At 34.2% G+C, this 23,364-nt stretch overlaps 1 protein-coding gene across 4 annotated transcripts in view; it reads left to right on the top strand.

Annotated features, from left to right (window-relative positions):
* CNTN1 (contactin 1) overlaps window positions 1-23,364 on the top strand; it is a 385,274-nt gene that overhangs the window by 213,772 nt on the left and 148,138 nt on the right. For all 4 annotated transcript variants that reach the window (XM_012465626.2, XM_064369834.1, XM_012465627.2 and 1 more), the window contains 5 exons: window positions 2,559-2,692; window positions 4,562-4,594; window positions 11,311-11,443; window positions 14,904-15,076; window positions 16,885-16,980. In XM_012465626.2, the coding sequence (XP_012321049.1) occupies window positions 2,632-2,692; window positions 4,562-4,594; window positions 11,311-11,443; window positions 14,904-15,076; window positions 16,885-16,980 (496 nt within the window). In that variant the 5' untranslated portion in view covers window positions 2,559-2,631. The remainder of the gene's footprint in view (window positions 1-2,558; window positions 2,693-4,561; window positions 4,595-11,310; window positions 11,444-14,903; window positions 15,077-16,884; window positions 16,981-23,364) is intronic.

Here is a 23,364-nt window from a genome sequence, read left to right as displayed (position 1 = left end):
GAATATCTGTGGGAAACATTTAGAATTTGCAAATTATAACAGTTTATTATTACACAAATTAGAATTTATTATTACACAAACTATGGGAACCACAGAATATGGGAACATGTGCCAACATGCATAGTTTACATAATAGAATTTGTGTAATAATAAAATTACAATTAAAAATAATAATATATTATCTAAATTAATTTTTACAGTCAATTCCTTGATTAGCATTAAAGTTTTGGCATTTTAATGTGTTTGCTTTTTCTAACTTTGTCTTCATTAAAAGAACTCATCTCATTTTGTATGCATAACCCAATGAGAAGAATTAGAAACTATCAGTACAAAAAAATGATCAAATGCACATGTTGTGACAGAAGTTTAGACAGGTATAACCAATGTGTACACATTTCCAACATTTTCACTCAGGTCTGTATTTAGATAACAATGATGCTGCACAATCAAAATAAAAAGCTAAAAATCTTTCCACAGATCATGTAATTGATATTGCTGTCCTCTAAGAGAATTGTTTTTCATTCTTCACCTCTATTAAACTATTTTCCTCTCTGCCCAATTCTGCCTAGGAAATTAATAAACATTTAAAATTTCAGACTTATATATATTAAAAATAAAAAATATGTTTATCTTGGTCCATATATTACCATGGGCCAGGTAAAAATTTTGTCCAGCCTCTGCAGTGTTAGGATTCTTGCAAATCAGAGAGTATATGTGTTCTCAAAATCCGTTAAAAAATAGACTCCCATATTTTTGTTTTGTATAATAGTATGAGGCAAGCAATCAGTAGGATTTTAAAGTTGCTGTTTTAAATAATGTTTGAATATATTTATATGCTTAATACTACAGCATTATGTGTTTTCCCTTCAGAATTGTTTTCATGCTCTCTCTCTCTATTTTTTTTTTCGAGACAGAGTTTCGCTCTTGTTGCCCAGGCTGGAGTGCAATGCCGCAATGATCTTGGCTCACTGCAACCTCCACCTTACTGGTTCAAGTGATTCTCCTGCCTCAGCCTCCCAAGTAGCTGGGATACAGGCATGTGCCACCACGCTTGGCTAATTTTGTATTTTTAGTAGAGATGGAGGTTTCACCATGTTGGTTAGTCTGGTCTTGAACTCTTGACCTCAGGTGATCTGCCTGCCTCAGCCTCCCAAAGTGCTGGGATTACAGGCGTGAGCCACCACACCCAGCCCATGCTCTATCTTAATTTATGTTTTTGCTCAACTCCATGTCATGAAACCTCAATTATGATATTATATGTTCTTTTAAAGCATGATTGAATGTCTTTTCAAGATGAAACTCCTATTTTGTCATTATTGAAGAGTGTTCTTTCTAATGCCCTGGGCCATATCATTCTTAAGGTGCTCCAATAAGAGGTGGTTGAGACAGGAAGTCACCAAATGACTCAAATCTAAGAATGCTACCCTCCTGTATAATGCCCTGCCTACCGCAGGCAGGCCTGTTCCCACCACACCACGCTGCATTTACCATGGTTTCAATGAAAATGATTAACTTTTTTTAACGTTTAATAGCATACAGGTCCATGCAACTATGTCATTGCAGTGGCTTATTTACGTATCTGTGCTTTTTTTTTCTATAAACTTCTTAAGAGCAAATAATCTATGTCTTTCTTTTTTGAGTCTTCATACGTACACGCTTAGTCACAGTTGCGGATTTTACCATGGAGATGATGAAACATAAGTTGCAGGGCCCTTCACCTGCATGAGGCTATTTCAGGGTCCTGGGTGAAACCTTAGCAATGTAATCACATGGTCATACATTATTGCAAAATTTGTAAAAGAGGGTTTAATTAGACTGCTACATGGCTTTGTACTTTCATTTATATTAGTAATTTTATTTTCTTCTTGTCCTGAAAGAAGACTCCCCGAATGGACAAACCTTGATTGTCCCTTGTTGACATGCAAGGAATGATTATTTGCTTTTTGTTGGATGAATAAATGAAAGAAGTAAAAGGAATGAGGAGGAATGAATATTTTATTAGTTAATATATTTTAACATTTAAAATTAGCATGTCTGGCAAAAATTTTCCACAAGCCACCAACAGAAAATGCTAACATTATCACCCTTGTGTAATGTCTGTGAGTTTACAAGCTCTTATACCAATGTAACTTCAGTAGAATTTTCCACCAGGCCTTCGATTAAATGTAACCTTCAATTAAAGTGACTGATATCAAAATGTTTATAACTGTGCTATTTTTAGAAAAGGATTATTATACTCAATGGTTAAAGAGGAAAAGAAACTCAAACACATGACTGAGTGACGCTCATGATTGTATTGTGTCAATACTAGGATGTCAGCTGAAGTTTTCTGATATGACTCTACTCTTTTCAAAACATGGTGTTTACAAATATATTTAAATAAATGAAAACTTATTCTACAAACAAAAAGCATAAAATCAAATAGGTTAATAATGTTTTCCTCAAATGATGAACATTTTCCCTTTCCTTCCCTTTCTTTCGTTTCCTCTCCTCTCCTCCTCTCTCCTTCTTCCCCTCTCTCTCCATTTCTTTGCTTCTTGTTTTCTTTCTTGATGCAGGTGTTTAATATTATCCAACTGCCATAAAGCTAAATTCTTTTTTGGAAAATTGAACTGAACTACTGAATACAAGATGAAAATGTGGTTTCTGGTCAGTTATCTTGTGATGATATCTATTACCACCTGTCTAGCAGGTAAGAAATATCCTTTGTATATTCTACATATATTATGTCAACATAATTGATATGTGAGTTTATTTTATTAAATGTGTTGTATGGAGTAAACATTATTTTCTTTTGATAGCTGGGTCAGACAAGTATATAAATATGTATTTAGGCTGACCCTATTTTCTTTTTAATTTCAATTAAGATTTCACAGAACTTCATCAATCTTGGATAATAGTGTGCTGGTGAATGTTTAAGATCTAGATCTCTGGGGAGGTCCCTGGAGTGTAGCATTTGTTTATTCCTGAGGAGTAAATTCTCCTACTGTGGTTAATTTCAACTTGACATCATTAATGTTGAACTGAGAAAGATGTGCAACAGCTCACCAGTCTATAATACTTTCACCATCCAGCTATAAATAACCACAATGGCATATAGTAAAAAAAAAAAAAAGGAAGAGAGAAGGTAATGGGTTTTAAGTATTTGTTCCCTTTACTCAATATAATTGATGTATTTGTAAATTAATTTTTAATACTGGCTATGTTTAACAAGTGATTCACAAAGTTTCTGAAAATTAATAACTTCTTGAGAGCTCTAGGTAGATGTAACACACTATTGAATCTTATAACTCTTTTACCAATTTGATCAGTATAATTTAAAAATGATTAATGTAATCTGCAATGTGTGTAGGGACGTAAGACCAATAAAACAATTTTGAGAATACATTAGTTTTAGGACAAAGAAATATTGTATTTCTGTCTTTCAAAGGCAAGTGTGAAGCATTCAGACCTATTTTGTACAATGAGAGGCACATCATATCTTTATCTGAAAAATTGATACAGTCACCCAACAAGCACTTATTGAGCTAGGTCATTATCATGAAAGTATTAGAAAAATTGAATTCTAACAATCAATTTTTCTAATACTTTTATATTAATGACCTAGCTCACTAGGTAATTGTTGGGTGACTGTTTTGTTCAGACATAAATGGTCCTCATCCTTTTATGATTAATCACTTAAATGATTACTCTGAGGGGCATCATTATTAAGAACATGAAAAGTATTGTTTTATTTTGGGGAATAGTTTTTATTATGCTCACTCCAAAACTCAGAAAAGACCATTTCATTAGTACTTAAGGATTTTAATGACATTGATAAATATATATTTTATAACCATAGTAATTACGCACACACACCCACATACATATATGTATGTAATCATATATATGTAATGTATGTAATACATATATGTATTCAATCATATGCATAATATATTTACACATATATAATGTAAACATAAGAAAGAAAAAATTTGGTAAAGTCATTGGGTGAAGTCTTATTTTTATGAATAAAACAAAAATTATTTTAGTACTCAAAATTCATACTAATTAACGGCAAATTTTGGTGCTATAACTATAAATGTAAATTTAAGAAATAAATATATGCACAGATGTGAAGATACTTCAATTTTTTTTTTTTTTTTGAGACGGAGTTTCGCTCTTGTTACCCAGGCTGGAGTGCAATGGCCCGTTCTCGGCTCACCGCAACCTCCACCTTCTGGGTTCAAGCAATTCTTCTGCCTCAGCCTCCCAAGTAGCTGGGACTACAGGCACGCACCACCATGCCCAGCTAATTTTTGTGTTTTTAGTAGAGACGAGGTTTCACCTTGTTGACCAGGATGGTCTCGATCTCTTGACCTTGTGATCCACCTGCCTCGGCCTCCCAAAGTGCTGGGATTATAGGCGTGAGCCACCGCGCCCGGCCTGATACTTCAACCTTTATAGTAAAGGGCCACTACTCTCATTCCATTGTCTAGCATCTCAGCTATTCAAGTAATGTTTGAAACCACAATTTAAATAATTGCTTCAGGATCAAAACTGTTTTTTCTTTCATTTTTAGAGTTTACATGGTACAGAAGATACGGTCATGGAGGTAAGCTGACCAAAGAGTAAATCTTGTAAACATCTTTTCTCTATTGAATCATATTTTATCTCTGCTTTAAGCCTCATATTTTATCTCTGCTTTAAGCCATTAACTCTCTAAATTTAAGGCAAATGGTTAATGTTAGATTACTGTGAAATTTTGTAAGGTGATCTTTCTGAGATTATAAGCAAATTGTTTGTTGAATGAGTGGATACATCATAAACAAATATCCTATTAGAGGATTGTAGCAAATGGAAAATATTAAATGTGGCTGGCATTTTTTCCTGCATGCTTTGTAACAGTGCTATGCCACTAAACTTGGAAGCAATATTTTAAAATTTCTAAGCATTGAACTTATTTTTGAAAGCCTCTCACTTTGTTGCAAGGGAGATAACTAAAGTTAGTGAACTTGGAATCTTAAGATTCAGTTCAATTAAAAGTCCACAGATATTGTAAAAATTTATTGTTTAATAATCCTTCTAATTTAGATCCTACTTCAACTACCGAACAGATCTTGCAGAAATAAAGTCAGCATTGTATACTGGGAAAAAAATACAGGGTCTGGAGTAAGATTACCTGAATTTGCATTTTCAGCTCAGTACTCACTAGCTGATCTTATTATCTTGTGTAAATTATATAACTACTATGAACCTCAACTTTCCAATATGTAAAAATCACAACATTGTTGTGAGGACTGAAAAATGAATTGCAGTGATGACTTCTAGCGTAATGACTGGCAAGGAGGTGCTCCGTGAGTATAGTAACACTAGTAACTTACAAAAGCCACTGCATAATGGTAGGAAAATGAAAAATCATGAAGAATCACTGAACAACCCATGCTAGAACTTGCATGCCAAATCAAGGATAACTATTGTATTGATCCGTTTTCATGATGCTGATAAAGACATACCCGAGACTGGGAAGAAAAAGAGGTCTAATTGGACATACAGTTCTACATGGCTGGGTAGGCCTCAGAATTATGGCAGGAGGCGAAAGGTGCTTCTTACATGGCAGCAGCAAGAGAAAAATGAGGAAGAAGCAAAAGTGAAAACCCCTGATGAACCCATCAGATCTCCTGAGACTTATTAGGATATAGTCAGATATGAGATAAGTGTCAGAAGATGCCCAGCCAGGTATGTAAAACAGAGTCTAGATGCTTCAGAGGTGGGTCACAGGACAAGGAAGTAGTTGCTCTAGAGATATGTGACAGGCTCCCTTCGGGCAGGTAAAGCCAAGCAAGGAGAATTTAGTTCACTTAACTTTTCTGCTAACCTGACCCTACTCTTTATTCTAATAGCTGTAGTTCTACAAGTTTTTGAGACCAACTCCTTACTCTCTATGTTTAGTTACGGAAAAGTACTGCAATGTTACCTATTACCCATGACCCTAAAAAACTGGGGCACCAGCATATTTAAAGGCTAAGCCCGTCTTCTTTTATCAGCAGGAAATGGGTGGCAGTGAAGACAGGAAGCTGTGCTATGTGGGAGAAGGATGCTTTGTGGCAGTTTAAATATTAACTCTTTTAGAGAGTTTCAAGAGAGTTTAAACCACTCCCCAACCAATAATCACTGTAATATTGTAAATGTGGTAAAAATTTCCATCTTAGTCTCTTTAAATTTTGATGCCATCACTTTTTTCTAACAGATTTTTCCAAGGACTCTTCTTATAACATATTTACTATAACATATTTAAAATTGTGTTTACTAACTAACAGATTGAGGTGAAATAGAATGGGAAGTGGAGTTTGTCTCAAAAAGCATGTAAAATAAATAAAAATACCTCTGAAGCACAAATTATAATTTTACTTTCAATTTCCAGAAATAAAATGACAACATTACAGTGGAGACTCTCCACACAGTGATAGGTGAAGTAATCCTGTTTGAGATCATATAATTGACTGGTTATGTTAATGGTGAACGTGAGAATGAAAGAGCAGTCGCTTCTGCCTGTCATTTACATTAGTAAATGTGACTGCAGATATTCATACATTATTTATTCTGTCTTAATCTTTTTGATCACATTTAAGAAATGTACTTACATCTGTAATACATTTATGATACACTATCAGGTAGGAAATAAATGAATTTACATTAGGAGCAGATCAAAACAGAGATGTGAAGTGTTAAAGCCTCAATTAGCTTGAGAGGTCATCTATAACTTTGTGCTCCTTTTAAGAAGAATCTATCTATTAAAAGAAGAAATGTATTTAAAAAATAATTCTAGTTTTTAAAAACACAGTCTTTATCTGTGGTTTGTTTCTTATGCCTTTTACCCCCATAATACTTCCAAAGCATCAAAATTTGTCATCTAAGTGTTTCCATGGCTATACGAAAAAATCAATAGATGACAGTATTTTCTGTAGGGTAGGAACATAATGCTTACATTACTGGATCCTTTGCTGAGCCTTGAATTTAATATCCCTGAAAGTCCTTTTCCCTGGATCTGAGCACTATAGATGAGCTAGCATGGCGATAAACTCAGGTACAGTCTGCAGGGGAAACATGAGGATCCCGGTCAAGAGGTTCATGCTGAACCTGGCGATGCAATACAGATGCTTGCTTTGAGTAGTTTTTCTTTCAAGGTCCCAAATATGTTCCTAAAATAAAATACATACAGCAATTGCTAAGCCATCAAATGGAATACATTATGTGATTCAGGCTAAAAAGTTTAGAAAAGTAAGAAGCGTATAGTTATAAAACAAAATACTTAATAGAAAAATGAATGTGGTATTAAGTATGTCCTATTCTGCTTTTTGTTCTTGGAAAGGGCAAAGGGAAATATCTTAACTGTAATATTTTCTCAATGTGAAAAATAATTTCAGTATTTTCTTGGAGATTAGCTTCTTATTTTAATCCCTGGAAGCTTGCATTGTCTCTTCCTATAAAGGTCAAATATAAGTGGAGTATTGGGAAATATATACATATAATTTGTGAAAAATATTTTAATTGAGAGGAAAAAGTAACATAAGGCACCAATATTATCCAGTTAGGCCTATAAAAATTAGCTCCAAAATTGTTAAATATTTGCATATCCCCTTTGCGGGTTTATTCATTCCTTATGTATAGGAATAATCCTATATACACACTCAGTATAACCCGATAGGTATAGCCTCATCATTATTTGTATGTGCCTTCTATAATTTTCAATGAAAATTTTCACTGCTAGCACCTTTTACTTTTTTAAAAATACATATTATTAAGATGCAAAAGCTACTTAAAACATATTCTCAGTTCTCTAAAAGCTGACCAACTTTTATCTCAAAAGCATATAGAGTAAATGAAAGGATACATTATCAAAAGAAATATTTAAGACTATTCATTTTATTAAAATATGAAAATATACTAATCTTTACATAGCAATATGCTCATGTGAATCTGTCTTTATTGTATTTGAAGGTGCCAAGCACTACTTTCAATAATCAAAGCAATTCTGAATGACCATAACTCACCTTACTTCAAAAGATAAAAGCTTATTTAAAGAAAGCAAATGAAATTATAAATTAAATTTAGAATTCTGGATGATGACCCTCCATATAATGGCACTTCTAGAAGCCACATTAGAAGCAGACACTAGGCAGGCCGGGGCGGTCTGTTTCTACATTAGAAATACGATTGTGTCATCTGTCTTTATTAATGTAAGCAGCCTGTACCTCTTGAGATGAGTTCATATTTTAGGAAGTCATATTTAATCACTACTGTATTCCCCATTATTAAATGAGACAGATATTTAGTTTCTAAAAAATCTTTCAAGTGTGCTGCGTATAGGATGCAAGATGGAGAAGGTTCAAATAAAAATCCTTAATCCTGAAGATCTGTGATTCTCTCAACAGTGTCTTTCACAGAGCAGATCTTTTGATTTAATGGTGGTGTGTCTAAAAGCTTATTGAGTACCCAAAGTCAGAATCAAGGACAACTAACATCTATAGTGCATCAAATTGTAGCCCCAATGTGACCATCTGAAATTTCTATGCTAACACTGTTGTGAGAAGTAGAAACTTAAGATCCAATCCAGTGCAATCTGTGGTCTTATGTTTAAAGTATCTGCATACTTGCATCCGCATTCATTTCTCCTTAAATCTCCTTAAATGGATAGCCTTCTCCATTGGTAATAATAACATTGACATCATCACCAGGCTTGTCGCATAAGTACCAAAGTACTTAGAAGATCTTTATGAACTTTACAATCCCCTAAGCAGTATTTATTTTTAGTTTTCTAAATATTTATGAACTTAGATTTAAAATAGTTTTAAAATGTTTCACACTAAAGTCATTATTTATCAAGAATTCTAGTGGGAATAGAAATTATCTTACCTTCAAGAAGAGAATCTAGATATATTGAAAAGTGCCCTTCTCTACTTGTCTTTTTAAGCATTTTTATATGCATTGAGAAGAAACAACTAGATCTTCAAATTGGCAGGTGTTACTAAATTGCTCCAGTCAGAAAACCTGTGCAATTGGGAGAGACTCAAGGAAAAGCTTATGAAATTGTCAAACTGAGAAGAAAAATAGCATATGATTTTTATCATAGATAAGCACAAGGTCATTTCTTTCAGAAGTCAGAAAATCCAGACCTTCCATAAAAAAACGAAAGTCTTTAGTCATTAGGGATTCAGGATTCATTTCTCATTTCTTCCCTGCTGTGCTGTTACAGCCTGAATAGGCAGAAAATATCAGGTATCATCGGGAAAAGTATTAGAAATGAAGCAGAAAATATTATATGCATTTATGGCTTTTACAGCCTCAAGAAGGATATGGAACTAGAGACAACCTAGAATACTACTTTCAAAATTATTAGCAGAGAGCATCTCTGTGAATACCTCATATCTGTAATCTTAATAACAAACGTGGGAGGCACATGGAGTCCTTAGGACATATGCCTGAATGTCCTAGCCCTGTAAAACAAGTTGCTTGCATAAGACAATAACTAGAAAAGTTCATTGCAGAAGCTAAGTCTCAGTTTCTCTCATTCTTCTGATTCTGATCCAGCTATTTATCTCCTATCTGAAATGGGATTATGGTTATGGAATGTGTCTGATGTCTATAAACTATTGAATAAAAGTTTCAGCAAATTTCAACCAAGAGCGAGGCAGCTCCCTTTGAAACATTTTGGGTTAACTTATTAATTAGAGAAACTAATTCTTCACACCTGGAGGGAGTGGGGAGAAAGTAACTTGAGGGTTTAGTAGCCATCTATATGTACAACAAACATGTACTGAGTGTCCCAAACAACGCAGTGCTAATAGCACCAGAGCTACAAGAGTGAAAACTTGGCTTCTTGTTTTTAGAAGCTTCATAATTAGTCAAATAGTTTATACACACAAGAAACATGAACTAAATTTCAAAGAGATTGACAAATTTATGAGAATGTTTTCAAAATTAGCATTTATTCATCGCTGACTATTAAGCCAGGTACACTGGGATCTTCCATGAATTGTTTCAAAATAATTCTGACAATAACCTTATCAGGTAGATTTTATTATCCTCATTTTATAAAAGTGATATTGAACCTTGGAGAGATTAAATAATTTGTCCAAAAGCACACTGATAATGGTACTGAGGCAAGATTTGAATGACATAACGAAACTATTTGTTCAAAAGGAAGCTGGAACAGAGCTCTTATCTTCAAGTTTAGTGTTAGAGAAGATAAAATGTCTGTGTGCCATTCATTGCCTTTACCTCTCTCTCAAAAAATAAACTGGAGGAGTGAATCATGGCTTTGATCAGGCAGAGACATTCCACTGACCTGTAAGAATATTCATTCTTTCTAGCCACACAGATCATTATTAATTCATTTGAGGCATATGGTTTTGCGCTATGCTCTGTAAGTGCTGCCACAATGGTGGCATGTGAGTGATTCTCTTTTCCTCATCCTGCTGTGAGGTGTCACTCTTCCCTTCCAGAGAGACTAAACCGCCAGGATCAACTCTTTCTCAACACAGCTGTTTGTGATAAATCTTAAACCAGTTGTTCAGATCCACTATCCATGTAATTTATTGATTGATTGTACTACATGTTACTGAGTGCCAATGCTAGTCACATGTTTAGAAAAAAAAAAGAGAAATCTCGCTTAGAAAAGAGACTCATTTTCCCCAAATCAAGAAGCTCTCCTTTTCATTCAGACTCTTGTTCAAAAATCATTAGGTTCCTATTGTTTTCCAGACAACCAGACAGCTACCCAGGAGAATGATGTACACAGATGAAAGACATAACGACGTGTTCTCAAGCATTTGCAATCTAGTAGAACAGAAAGTTGCACCAAGAATCATAGCATGTGTATTAAGTACCATAACCTATATGGGGAGCTACAGGAACTCAAAAGAGGACCAATAAAAGCCAGGAGAGATGAGAGGTTTTGGCTTCCTGATGGAACTAACTATGTCTAGGTCACCAAGGATCATGCAAATTTTGACAGGACGAGAAAAGTAGAATGATGATTCTATGAAGATAAAAAGCATATGCAGAGGCTCAGGGGCATGAAAATACAGCTAGTTTGGGGAGGTGGTAAGTAGTTAAGTTTGATAACACATAGAAATGACAGGAGATGTGCAGAAAATAATTTTAATGAAGAACCTAATGTTTGGCTCAGTATGATGGGGGCAGATATCTTTGTTTTGAATTAAAATGGTGAGTCTGTTTCTGATTTTTTTCAAATGTTTTTCCAATGTTCTCAAACTTTCTTTAATTTATAAAGCAGCACAGTGTAAAACAATTTTATTTTTCTTGTAGTTTCTGAGGAAGACAAAGGATTTGGACCAATTTTTGAAGAGCAGCCAATCAATACCATTTATCCAGAGGAATCACTGGAAGGGAAAGTCTCACTCAACTGTCGGGCACGAGCCAGCCCATTCCCGGTTTACAAGTAATGTACCTCACTGCTCTTTTCAGAATGGAGTGTCAGAGTAATGATCACAGATCAGCATGTATGCACTCGTAAAGATATAATATAGTGCTTTCTACAAATTCCATGGACATTAACAATAATATTGGCATACAAGCTATTTAAGAAGTTGTCTAATGCTCAAATAGCAGGTTTTCTTAAATATATGCAAATAATTCACTTACTGTTCTCTGCACAGATAATGCTACTGGCATTTGACATTATCCTCTTACAAATTGTATAATGGAAATCATGTTTTTAAGCCTACAAATGGTTACATCAAATTATGCATAATTTAAATATACAGATTTGAGGATAAAATGTTTTTGTATGCACTGGCCTGGATAACTCATACCTACAGATATGGATTATATTAAGTACAGGTAAAGATCTTGAACAAATAACTCTAGAAAGCACCATCTTTTTCAACAGTCTCATATCTATATTACATACAACACAGCAAATTTCTTAAATGTCTCTATCTATAGGAAACTCTGTATAAACATACCTCTTTCTATTTTTCTGGGTTACATATGTATGCTATCAAAAACAACTTTATAAAAAGCAACAGTGAATTTTCCTGCTTCAGATGGGTCAGAAAATTAAGTTTCTCATTTGATGCAAAGAATGAGATGCAAAAATCAACTAAATGCCAATGGATTTGAATTTCACCTGTGCGATGGTTCCATGAAGACAAAACAAGGGACTGATAGAGAAATTGGGGGTTCTAGTGTGTTAATGTCACCTGACTTAATTGAAGGTTGTCACTCAAAAAAGTTAATTTTAATATTTTTTCCTGGATAGAAAAGTAACTTTCTATTATTATAGAAAGTCTTTTCAAAGAGAATATCCTCTTCCACCCATTTGATTCTAACTGCACTCAGTTTTTTCTTTCCTTTGGCTATAATTACAAAATTATTCTTAAGATAAAATATGAACTTAGATACAAAATCACCATCCCATTGAAATTATTTTTATTGTTTCAATTTTATGCATGGGAGTACAATATAAGTAGGTATTTTATAAATTATAAATAATACATTTGTACTGAAAATATTTGATGGGCTAGACTTATTTCCACCCTTAAGCCATATATAATGAGAGCCAATTTGTCATTGACATGGGATAGTAGAACTAATACGATCTGCAGAGGAGATCCAATCCCAGAAAATCTTACCGGAGAGGAAGTTGAATCCTTAGTAAGTACATTTCCTTGCTCAAGAACTAGTAAAACACAGATCAGGGACTGAAACACAGGTTTTATGACTTCTGAAGAAGTATGCAATTTTTTCAGTATTTATCTACCTAGATAGATTGATAAAATCCCAAAAGCTCTTTCAACGACACTTATTCTGTAATACTCTGTTGTTAACATTCATACAAGGGACCTTAGAAAATCAATCTCTAGGCTGGAATGGAGGCAACCAGAAGAGAGGGTTGCTCTCAGATAATGTTCTAGAAACGTGCAAAAGGCTATGCTTCTCCTTGCTGCCCCCATCATCCCACCCCACAGGCACAATAAGAAGCAGAGCTTTGCTTGCCTAGTAATTCACCAACTGCCTCTCACAGGTTGCACCCAGCACTGAAATTTCCTCTTTGAGTTTGACCTGGTTATCCATACATTAATAGAGAGAACTGGAGAAGACAGATAGATGTTTAGTCTTGTTATGAAGGCAGTCTCCTTTTGTTGGGGAAAAATGAAAGAACAGAAAAAAAATCAGCTCATGATGCAACTACTTTGATGGAAAAGAACATTTAAAGTTTTTAAAATGTACCTAATTTCAGGCCAAATTATACTAACCTTGGTAATCCTCCAATTTTTCATTCATATAGTAGTTTTATATTTGTACCATGTTCTGTGACAACTTGTTACTCATAGCAACATCCTGAGAGGTACAATGGAGTACTTTACTTCCGACTTACAAGCCTTGTGGCTTTGATTATCTTGCCCCCATCCCCAAGGAAATAAGCACTACAATAAAAAAAATTACTAAAAGAAATTGTAGCAATAGTGTATGTTTCTGAAACTAGACCAGTGAACTTCCTCAAACACAGAAAAAGGTAATCCTTGTATGATGTCACAAACATAGTCAGATCCATGTGGAGGAAGTTAAGACAATAAACAAAAATTTGGAACCAACATAATGAGGGGAAAAATTACAAAAATTGGAGCTGCCCAACAAAGAAACACACTGTCTTGACAAGAGCTGAGCAACTTAACACTGGATGGTTCAGGCAGGGACAATATTGCCATCACCTGGGGACAGGGGAAGGCTTTATTCATTGAGTTGGAATTTAGTAAGTTTTAAAAATGCAGAATCACAGTTTCGTATGCTTGCTTTTGAATTATTTTCTATACTGCAAAAATTGTAACTAATAATGTTCTGGTAACTTTGATTTGATAACAGATATTCTAAAGTAATTAGGCCCTTTGGGTATGATCATTACTCTAATTAGAAGTGGCCAGGAAATGAGTGATGTGGCCACCAGCCACTACCACTTCAGCAATTTGACCACAGCTCTAGGCTTATGACTTTCCTGAGGACATGGAACTTTAAAGAATAAACCCTGATAAAGAATGATTATAAAATTATACAGTTGGTTCTTTTAGTTGAGAACTATTTTCTACATGCATTCTTTTCATCATCGCATCAGAAATTTAGATTCCTGTTTCCAATTTATTTATAACACTATCCCTATCAATTAATGCTCTGATTACCTGCAACATGTCTTATATTGTTATGAAATTATTTGGCGAGATGGAAAAAGAATTATTTTCATTTTCTACTTTATTAAAAGTAATCTTTGAGTCTTGAGAAAAGGCGTAAGTCACCACTAGCTCTAGGCTGGGGAAGATCTAGTTTTACTGGTATATTTGTGGCTTGGAATAAATTTTTTAAAATGCAACCAATTTTTATCATTTTCAAATTGTGTGACTGACCTCTAGTGGTCAGAACTGCCACTTACTGAGCAAACCCCAATGTCAATTAGTTTGTTTAATTGAAAAATTACTTTGAAATTTAGTCAGATATTGATATTTTATATTTTTTTGGTAGAACAATGCTTTTAATATTTTATGCAACATATCTGCATATATATGAATCTAACTGGTGCATAGATGACTGTCAATTTTGTCCAATGTATAGCTGCCAAGAAATCAATTTATGGAGAAAAACTTAAAGTATTTGTCACTTGGATACCTCATGAAAAAAAGACAAAATATGTATGTACTTTGACGTTTACCTGTCTGTACCTGAGCTAAATTACAAATTATGATCCTAGAGACTCAGAATTGTAGAGTACAAAGAAATACCATCTGAATCATATTTCTAATTGTCTGAATTTACCCCGAGCTGTACCCAGAGTATTTTAGAACTTTGTTAGCTCCGTACAGTTTCCAGGTCTCATGACCCGATACTGACTTTGTATCTTTTTCTCATAGATGGAGAATGAATAATGGGGACGTTGATCTGACCAGTGATCGATACAGTATGGTAGGAGGAAACCTTGTTATCAACAACCCTGACAAACAGAAAGATGCTGGAATCTACTACTGTTTAGCATCCAATAGCTACGGGATGGTCAGGAGCACTGAAGCAACCCTGAGTTTTGGATGTAAGTAAACTGTAACTTTTTAAAAATGGTAAGTGTATTTAGGTGAGTTCAGCAAGAAGAAAAATCAAGACAGGATAGTGAGAGGAAGGCATCATAGATGAGGTGCATCTTACAAGATGAGTGGACCCTAATTGTGTGATGGAGACAACAAAATGCCCCAAGGCATACAATGAAGGTGCTTGGAACAGTGAAAGATGACGATGTCAACTAAAGGAAAACCAGGGTCTGAGGATCTTGAATGACTCTTTAAAAATTGGCATAAATGCAAGCATCAAGCCACATATTATCAAAGGGGCACTATCACCCATAAGGGGGTGAAAATTGACTTTTGGGGGAAGAAAATGTCACATATTGCAACATAATGGCTATGACTCTTCAACGATCGACCCAATATGACAATACCTTTTTCACTAATATTTTATTTCTCATAGTAGGAATAAATTTAATTATATTTTTCTTAATTTATTTTAAATTTAAATTACATGAAAAATTTCTCTTAGTTATGGCCAATAATGACAAACTGTGCTAAGCTAAAAATCAGAGGTTGTTCTGCAAGAAAATTTTACACGGGAGATGAGTTGGAGCAGGTGATCTCCAGTATGTGATTTACGTGAGCACTTACATCTTTCACAAAATGAAGTATAGGATGAAAACAACATTTTAGGAAGTCCTACATGGTAGGGTTTATCAAGAGGGAACGAGGGCCAGGAATAGAAGTAAGATTAAATTAGTGTGGTGAGAGTGGAAATGTAAATAACATACATTAACTATAAGGAAAGAATTAACAGGTTGCATTGCACAAAAGGAAAGAAGACTGTAAATTTTTTTTTCCAAGGAATGTCTAGTCAAAGGGCAGAAACATTCTGTTCTCATTAAAAATGCGATGGGAGCAAGAAAAATGAATTTCAAGGATGGCAGGAAGCATTTAAATGGTTGCCTCACATGCAGAGGTTATTGTGATATTGAGTTATCCAAGTTGAAATGTCAAGTAAGCTATTGAGGATAGGGATGGCATTCAAGTAAGACATCAGAGCTAGAGAAGTAGATTTGAAGAGTCCTCTGCAAAAAGTAACACTTACAATAAATGGTTTTCAGAGGTATATAATTTATATGGAGAAAAGTAACAATTAAATGTTATAATTTGGGTGCTGATCACAGGTAAGGAACAGGAAGAATGGCAGAAAAAAATAGAGTCAGTAAGACAAATGAAGGATTGGAAGAATATCAAGGAATCAAGCGGAATATAAGTTCCAAATACATAGAAAAGAGTAAAGAAAATTAGAACTGAAGCAAAGCCAGAATTTGAAAAGGAGCAAGAGATTGGTCACTTTCATGTTCCCTAATTAGGGTCCTGTCTTTTACCCTTATTCCTTCCCAATATCCAAGCCCTCCCTCAGGAAGGGAAATACCCATCAAATGAGTCCATTCCTTGAAGTCATTTCTTCTTATTTACTTTCTTTGGTAGGTCCCTGGGTTTGTCTGATTTCATTGTATTTCCAAATGCCCTGCCTGAGATTCTCCCTAAGTCTGAAACAAAAGTCCTTAGGACATTTGTAATTCTCAGGGTTGTCAGAATTCTTATGCAGGCTGCTCCCAATATCTGTAGACTTTGAGCTCATCACAAAACGTTATAGTGTATATAAATCCCAGCAATGTAAGAACGAGGAGCTGACTTTACTAGGCTTCACCAAACCACTGAGAAGTGCTATATCTCAAAAGTGAGTTAGTCGCTGAAAGCTAAAATTGATGAATGTCTCTCTTTCTCTTGGCTAGAGAGTGAATGTTTCTCTTTTTCCTTTTGTAATTAGATCTTGATCCTTTCCCACCTGAGGAACGTCCTGAGGTCAGAGTAAAAGAAGGGAAAGGAATGGTGCTGCTCTGTGACCCCCCGTACCATTTTCCAGGTAAACTTAATTCCTCTGACTATTAGCATCTATTAAACAAATGGACAAGCTCCATTTTCATAGTAATAATGCTACATTATTAATAATCATGGCTCATTATTAATTAGACTGGATGTTTGCATGAGCTTGTAATGTGTCACTGATCATTAGGGACATTTCCTTTCTTGGCTCATTAGTCACTTGGTTCTAGTCCCAACGATCTCTAATCATTTCAGTTTATAAACATATATATGTTGTATTATGTCATCATTAAAGTTCCTATTTCACAAGGAAATTCTGATAGTTTTCTAGAAAATATTCCTGAAATGGAACAGTACCGAGGAAGGATGTATAATCATCATTTTCTTAACAAGTTAGTATCTATAAAATACTGTGAGCTGTATGTAACTAAACACTAGAAAGGGATAAAGACATAATAAATTATTAATCTCCTTAGGAATACTAATCTGCAATAATTATCTACTTCAAAAATGGGGCTAAATTAAGTGTCATCTGTTATGAGATTCAACTTTGAACATATGTTTTATGTAATTTAATATGGCGAAGACAAAAGCCACAAAAGTGCTAATTAAAAGATGAATTCTTTATATGCTTTCACCAATTTTCATTTGTTTTATTTATCAAATATCCCTTTGAAACAATATACAAATACCTCTCTTCACAACTCAAAAATCATTTTTTTCTATTCTTATAGTTCTAATAGTATGTGATAAATTTGACTTTAAACATCTCCATAGAGAATGAAACATAACAAGCTTTTAAAATCCATGCAGGAATTTGTGCGAAATACATCAATCTGATATGTGTGTATGTACCTAGCCAGATACGTATATTTCACACAAAATTATGCAGTATACATTTCATGTGAAATTGTATGTATGTGTGTGTGTGTGTGTGTGTGTGTGTGTGTGTGTATGTAGTTGTGGTTGTTTAAATATCAAACATTGGTAATTTTCTCCATAATAGGAGAAAGATAATTGCTTGGTAAATATAGGAGTGATATATAAAATTCAAAATGTAACACCCTTTCAATGATAAAAGACTTTTTCTTAAGGAACTATTGAAATTACATATATATGTATATATACATATATGCACATATATATACACATATGTATTACATATATAGATATATAATACATATATACATATGTATTACATATATATGTATATATAAATATACATATATACACATAAATATATATGTATATTTATATATACATATATATGTAATATATGTTGTGTATATATATGTATGTATATTTAAAAACCCTACCATTTTCATAGCGTTTCCCACAAAGTAATGACCAAAAGTATCCAGTGACTACATTTGACCACGTTCAATATGGGAGGGACTTCGCTCTGTCACTCATTGACTCAAAAAATCTCTCCTGAGCATTTTTTATATAGCAGGCACAATGTATGCCACAGAAATGCCTCAGTGGAGCAAAACAGGAAAAGCTACCAGTCTTCAGAGATCTTCCACTGGGAGGGGCAGACATTAATAAGATAAATGGCTGAAAGATATGGCATGTTAGGTATTGATAAATAAGGAGAAATAAATAATGCAGGGAAGTGGGGAGAGTAAGTATTGAGGGGACGACTGACCTCAGAGGAGCATCGCTAGAAGGAAAGTTTGAATAAACACGGGAAGGAAATAAAAGAGCTAACAATGCGAGTTTCTGAGAGAAGAGCATGCCAGGCAGATGCTGAGGTGGGACTATGGAAGACCAAGGAAGGCAGGGTGGTGCCACGGAGTGAATAAGGCAGAGGATAGTAAGAAATGAAATAAGAGAGGTACAAGAGCTGCGTTGTGGAGGACCTTATAATCCATAGCAATTATTAATACTTTGGCTTTTACTTTGAATGTGATTTACCTCGGAGGGCTTTGAGTAGAGGAGCCATATGACATGACTTAAGTTATAGAAAGGTGACTCTGGCTACTGTTTTAAGAAAGGACTTGCGGGGGGGGGCAAAGGTGGAAACAGGAGATCGGTTAGAGGTATTATAATAATCTAGTAGCATATGATGGGCCAGAGTGGTATCAATGGAGGTGGGAATCCAGACATATTCTAGATAAATAGAATATGTTAAATTTCTATATAGAAATCTAGGTATATTTTAGTTAAATTCTAGATACATTTTGAAGGAGAAGCCAAGAGGATTTGCTTGTTGACTTTTTGTGGTATATAAGAGAAATACAAGAGTTGAGGGTGGCATAAAAGTTTTTGCCATGAACTCCTGAAAGAATGAAGTTGTCATTACTTCAGCTGAAGGAATAGGTGTGGATATGTTAAATGTGAAGCATCTGCTAAGCTTCCAAATGGAAATCAAGTTGGCAGTTCTATATCTGTGTAGATCTCAGGGGTGATGTCTAAGCTTGGAATATCAATCTGTGATTCATCATTATATAAGTTGTTTTCAAAACCATGGGACTGCAATATGATTACCTAGGAAATTAGAATAGATAGAAAGCAAGAAGCAGGGGTCCAAAAAATAGGCTTTGAGATTTTTCTAAGATAAGTCTTGCTTTTCAGTCTCTGCTGTATCTAAGCCATGGTGCTGAGTGTAGAAATACATGGGCCAGAGCAAGGTCAGCAGAAGCTTACGGCCATTAAGCCACAAGAGTCCATAACTTCTTTATCTCAATAAAGATAAATATGTTTACATGGAAAAAACAAAAACAAAAATAAAGTTGCTTCAAGAGACATTATAATTCACAGAATAAATCTGAGTAGCTCATCAGATACGCCATCTTCAACCGATATAGAAACAGACTTTTGCTTCAAATCCATGTGTGTGTGTATGTGCTTACGTGTACTATTTTACTATCTCTCTGCCATAAATCCTCATTCCGTTTTAATGAAGGCAAATTAACGTTTTGTGTTTTGTGGCTTAGAACTTGGGTTGAGGGTGCAAAGGAACCTGTCACTCTGTTCTGAATGTCTAAGAATGTTATATACACAATCATTTAGAATTGTCAAACCCTATTGTTCTATTTGGTGATCTGGGATTCAGTCCTTACTATGCCAAGTAAACTTAGGCATGTCTACATCTTAATTTCCTCATTTAAAATGGATTTGAAAATAGTAAAATGGATATGCAATTTTAATAGATTATTATTAAAGTAAATAAAATATAATTCAGTACAGCCAATGTTTTCTATCTCTTATTATTATTCAGCACATCTCACTACACTAAAGATTTTAAATTCAGGATTATAGAGATGTTATCTTCCTCATTTACGTGCAGGAAAAAAAAAGTTCAAAAGGAAACATATCAACTTTTGCAACCCCATGTATTTTTATCTGTATTTGAATGGTCTTCAGTTCCTTGCAAGGAGGGAAACTCTCATTTGGACTGCTTTTCTTATTTGTCAAGAGCAATTACAAATGTGCATTTGAATAGAAATGTTCACTCAATTTTATAACATTTGACATACAAATAATTTTCTGGTACATATACAAAGTAAGTGTTCAATATATCTGAGGAATGAGAGAGTGAGAGAATTAAGAGCAAATAGATTTGTTCATTAAATTAAATGTAGGGTTAAGTTTCCTGAAAACATAAACTTTCTTTTTTGTTTTATTATATTGCAATACTTAATTAATAAACATGCAAGACTTTTTAAAGTCATGGACTCTCAAAAATGAAAATATAATGCTTTCTTTCCAAGTAATTGTCTATCAATATAACCATCAAAAATTGACTTATTCCATTTCACAAAATATAAATAATATCATTGTATATAGCAAAAGAGAAATGGAGAAAAAAAGTCACTTCAAGGGTAGGTATTATTGACAAAATAAGAAATACCTGATAATGGGGACATTATGAAATTTAAAATGGATAAGAAAGTGAGAGTACTCTTCAGAAAAACAACTCCTGAAATACTGAATATAATCTTGAATGAATCTCAATAGACTAAATAGATCATCACAAAAATAGACAGGAATGAGAGACCAGGGTAAGGAACACATTAGCTCACAATAAAACTTTCTTTCTAAACATGTTTTATGTACAGATTATTATGTTAAAGCACTGATTAGAAACTACAGTGATTTTGGTACAGGCAAATTCCATTCTGTTCAAGCTAATTTTCTAAAAGGCAAGAAAATCTCCTAAAAAGTTTTCAAGTTATTTCTCCAGGGTTTGAACTAAAGAAGTTCAAGTGTATTTCACGGAGATTGATGCAGCATTTTGCAAGGTTACATAAGTGGTGTAGTTCAAAGTAATACAGTGATGTTAACCTAATGCACTATAATTGGACAAAATGAATTTCACCTGTGATATATGTGGTCTAGGCTTCTGGGCAAAAGCAAGAAGTGTCAAATATCTACCGGTAAAAGTAATATTTCTTAAACATGTCCTGGCACTTACTCTTACTAAAAAATAATTTTATAGTAATTTATTGTTTAATCCAGTCTACAATCTGAGGAAAACAGATGGCTTTTGCAAAGGAGGTTGATTTTATCATCTGCATGGGGAAAGACACGACGAAGATGGTCTGTTGAATCCTTAGAAGAACTAGATCTTAGCTCTTGATTTCAGAATCAGAAAAGATCAAAGCTCAAAAGATTGACAAAATCACATCTTATCCATAGGTTGGAGAGTCAGGGTGGCTATTGCTCCAGTCTTGGTACAGCTTATTTTGCTGATGGTGGGTAGGGAAGCTTAGAACATCAGTTCTGCCTCGCCTTTGCTGTATGACCTCAGGCAAGTCACTTCACCCTATTAGGCCTTGGATTCCCTGTTTAAAAATGGAAAGAGCCATTCCTACCTTTCTTGTACTGAGTGCTGACAGATTCTAAGAAATTATAATTATTGTTTTGTCCAAGTGAATGGCTTTAACAATAAGCTAAAATTTGTTAAATAAATTTAGAGTAATTATATTGCAAGTCCCGCAAATGCAGAGGCCATATCTATCTTGTTTAGCAGCACTTGGAAGGTACTTAGGTTTTGCAAAATAAATAAATTAGAGAATCTACAGTGGGCATCAAATCAGTCAGAGCAGTTATTCTATAGTCCAAAATTTATGTTCATACAACATCATGACAATAACTTCTCTCATTTAGCATTTTTCCCTTATAAGGATCAAATACCATCACTTCTTTCATTTATTTTCACACATCTCTTGAGTGGAGCACAGGAAAATGTCTTACATTTTAGAGAAACTGAATAATAGAGTGACTAATTTGCCTGATAAAAGTCATGCTGAGAATTAAAATCCAGGTCTCTGTATTCAAATAACCACTGAGGATTCAGATTACTCTAAATGCATTTTGTGGGTAGTATCTTTCACATTCTATAGTTACAAAAGTCCTTTCTCTGTATGGAGATACACACTTTGACATTTTTGGCTTTGGTGGTGGGGCAGGGGGAGTGGGGATTTAATTTTTAACAGAAATCCCTACAGAATTTTAATTTACATCTTAAGACAATAGGAAATATTATTCAGAATTAGAAGAGATTAAGGCCTTTTTAAAAATGTAATATAAATATCAGTTTGGATGAAAGACTACGTGATACTTCTGAATGTGACACTTCTTATCACAGGAGACCTCATTTCAGAAATTTAAGCAGCTCCCTAAATTTCTTCCTATCCTAATGATCCTGTGACCCTAAATCTGCAAAAAAATAAATAATTAAAATAATTCAATCATTCACAGATATAAATGCCTAGAAATATATGTTAACCATAATCCTGAGTTAGAGGCTAATATGATAGTCTAATTTTCTGCCTCTTTTTAACTGTATTCCGTTTCTTTAATAACAAACATATGCTGCTGCTTCCACAATTTAAAAAGATCAATGTTGAAAACCAAAAGAATATAATCATATTCACTGTCTTTCTTGATATTTTGCTGGAGAAAATTACATAGCTAAGCTAACTATAATGCCCAGGTTATTATTCCCAATTGTGTGAGGCTCATATAATGTACATCTCTGTTAGCTTTTCGTAGTCATTGTGCTTTCACACTCTCATTGAAAGCTTTGCTCTCCACATTGAGTTCCGTAAAGCAAAATAGTCATTTGTCATGATTATTTATCTTTATAAGAAGCCTGAGTGCTGTGAGGTCTTGGTTTTCCACCATTTTACATCTAAAATCCTACCTAGTCTGACCTAGAGAGATTCCCACTTGTATTCTTCCTAGTAGAAATTGTCTTTATATGATCAAGATGTTTTGAAGGGAATCATCATTTTTTGACCTAGAGGTTTGCATTACCCATCGTCTCCTCTCGTGTATTTCTTGAATGATACTGGGAGTCATTCATCAAAACAGAGAGGAAAGAAGGAATAGAAAACTATAGGATATTCAGCAAATTAAGGAGGAAATTCAGTTTTCCATTTAACTAGCTAGTGTGTTTAGCCAAAGGAATTTC

The sequence above is a fragment of the Aotus nancymaae genome, unplaced genomic scaffold (genome assembly GCF_030222135.1).
Source record: "Aotus nancymaae isolate 86718 unplaced genomic scaffold, 86718_ANA_hifiasm-v0.15.2.pri h1tg000092l, whole genome shotgun sequence".
Lineage (NCBI taxonomy): Eukaryota > Metazoa > Chordata > Mammalia > Primates > Aotidae > Aotus > Aotus nancymaae.
Note: the sequence above shows the minus strand (reverse complement) of the source record. Positions and strands in the feature narration are given on the sequence as shown.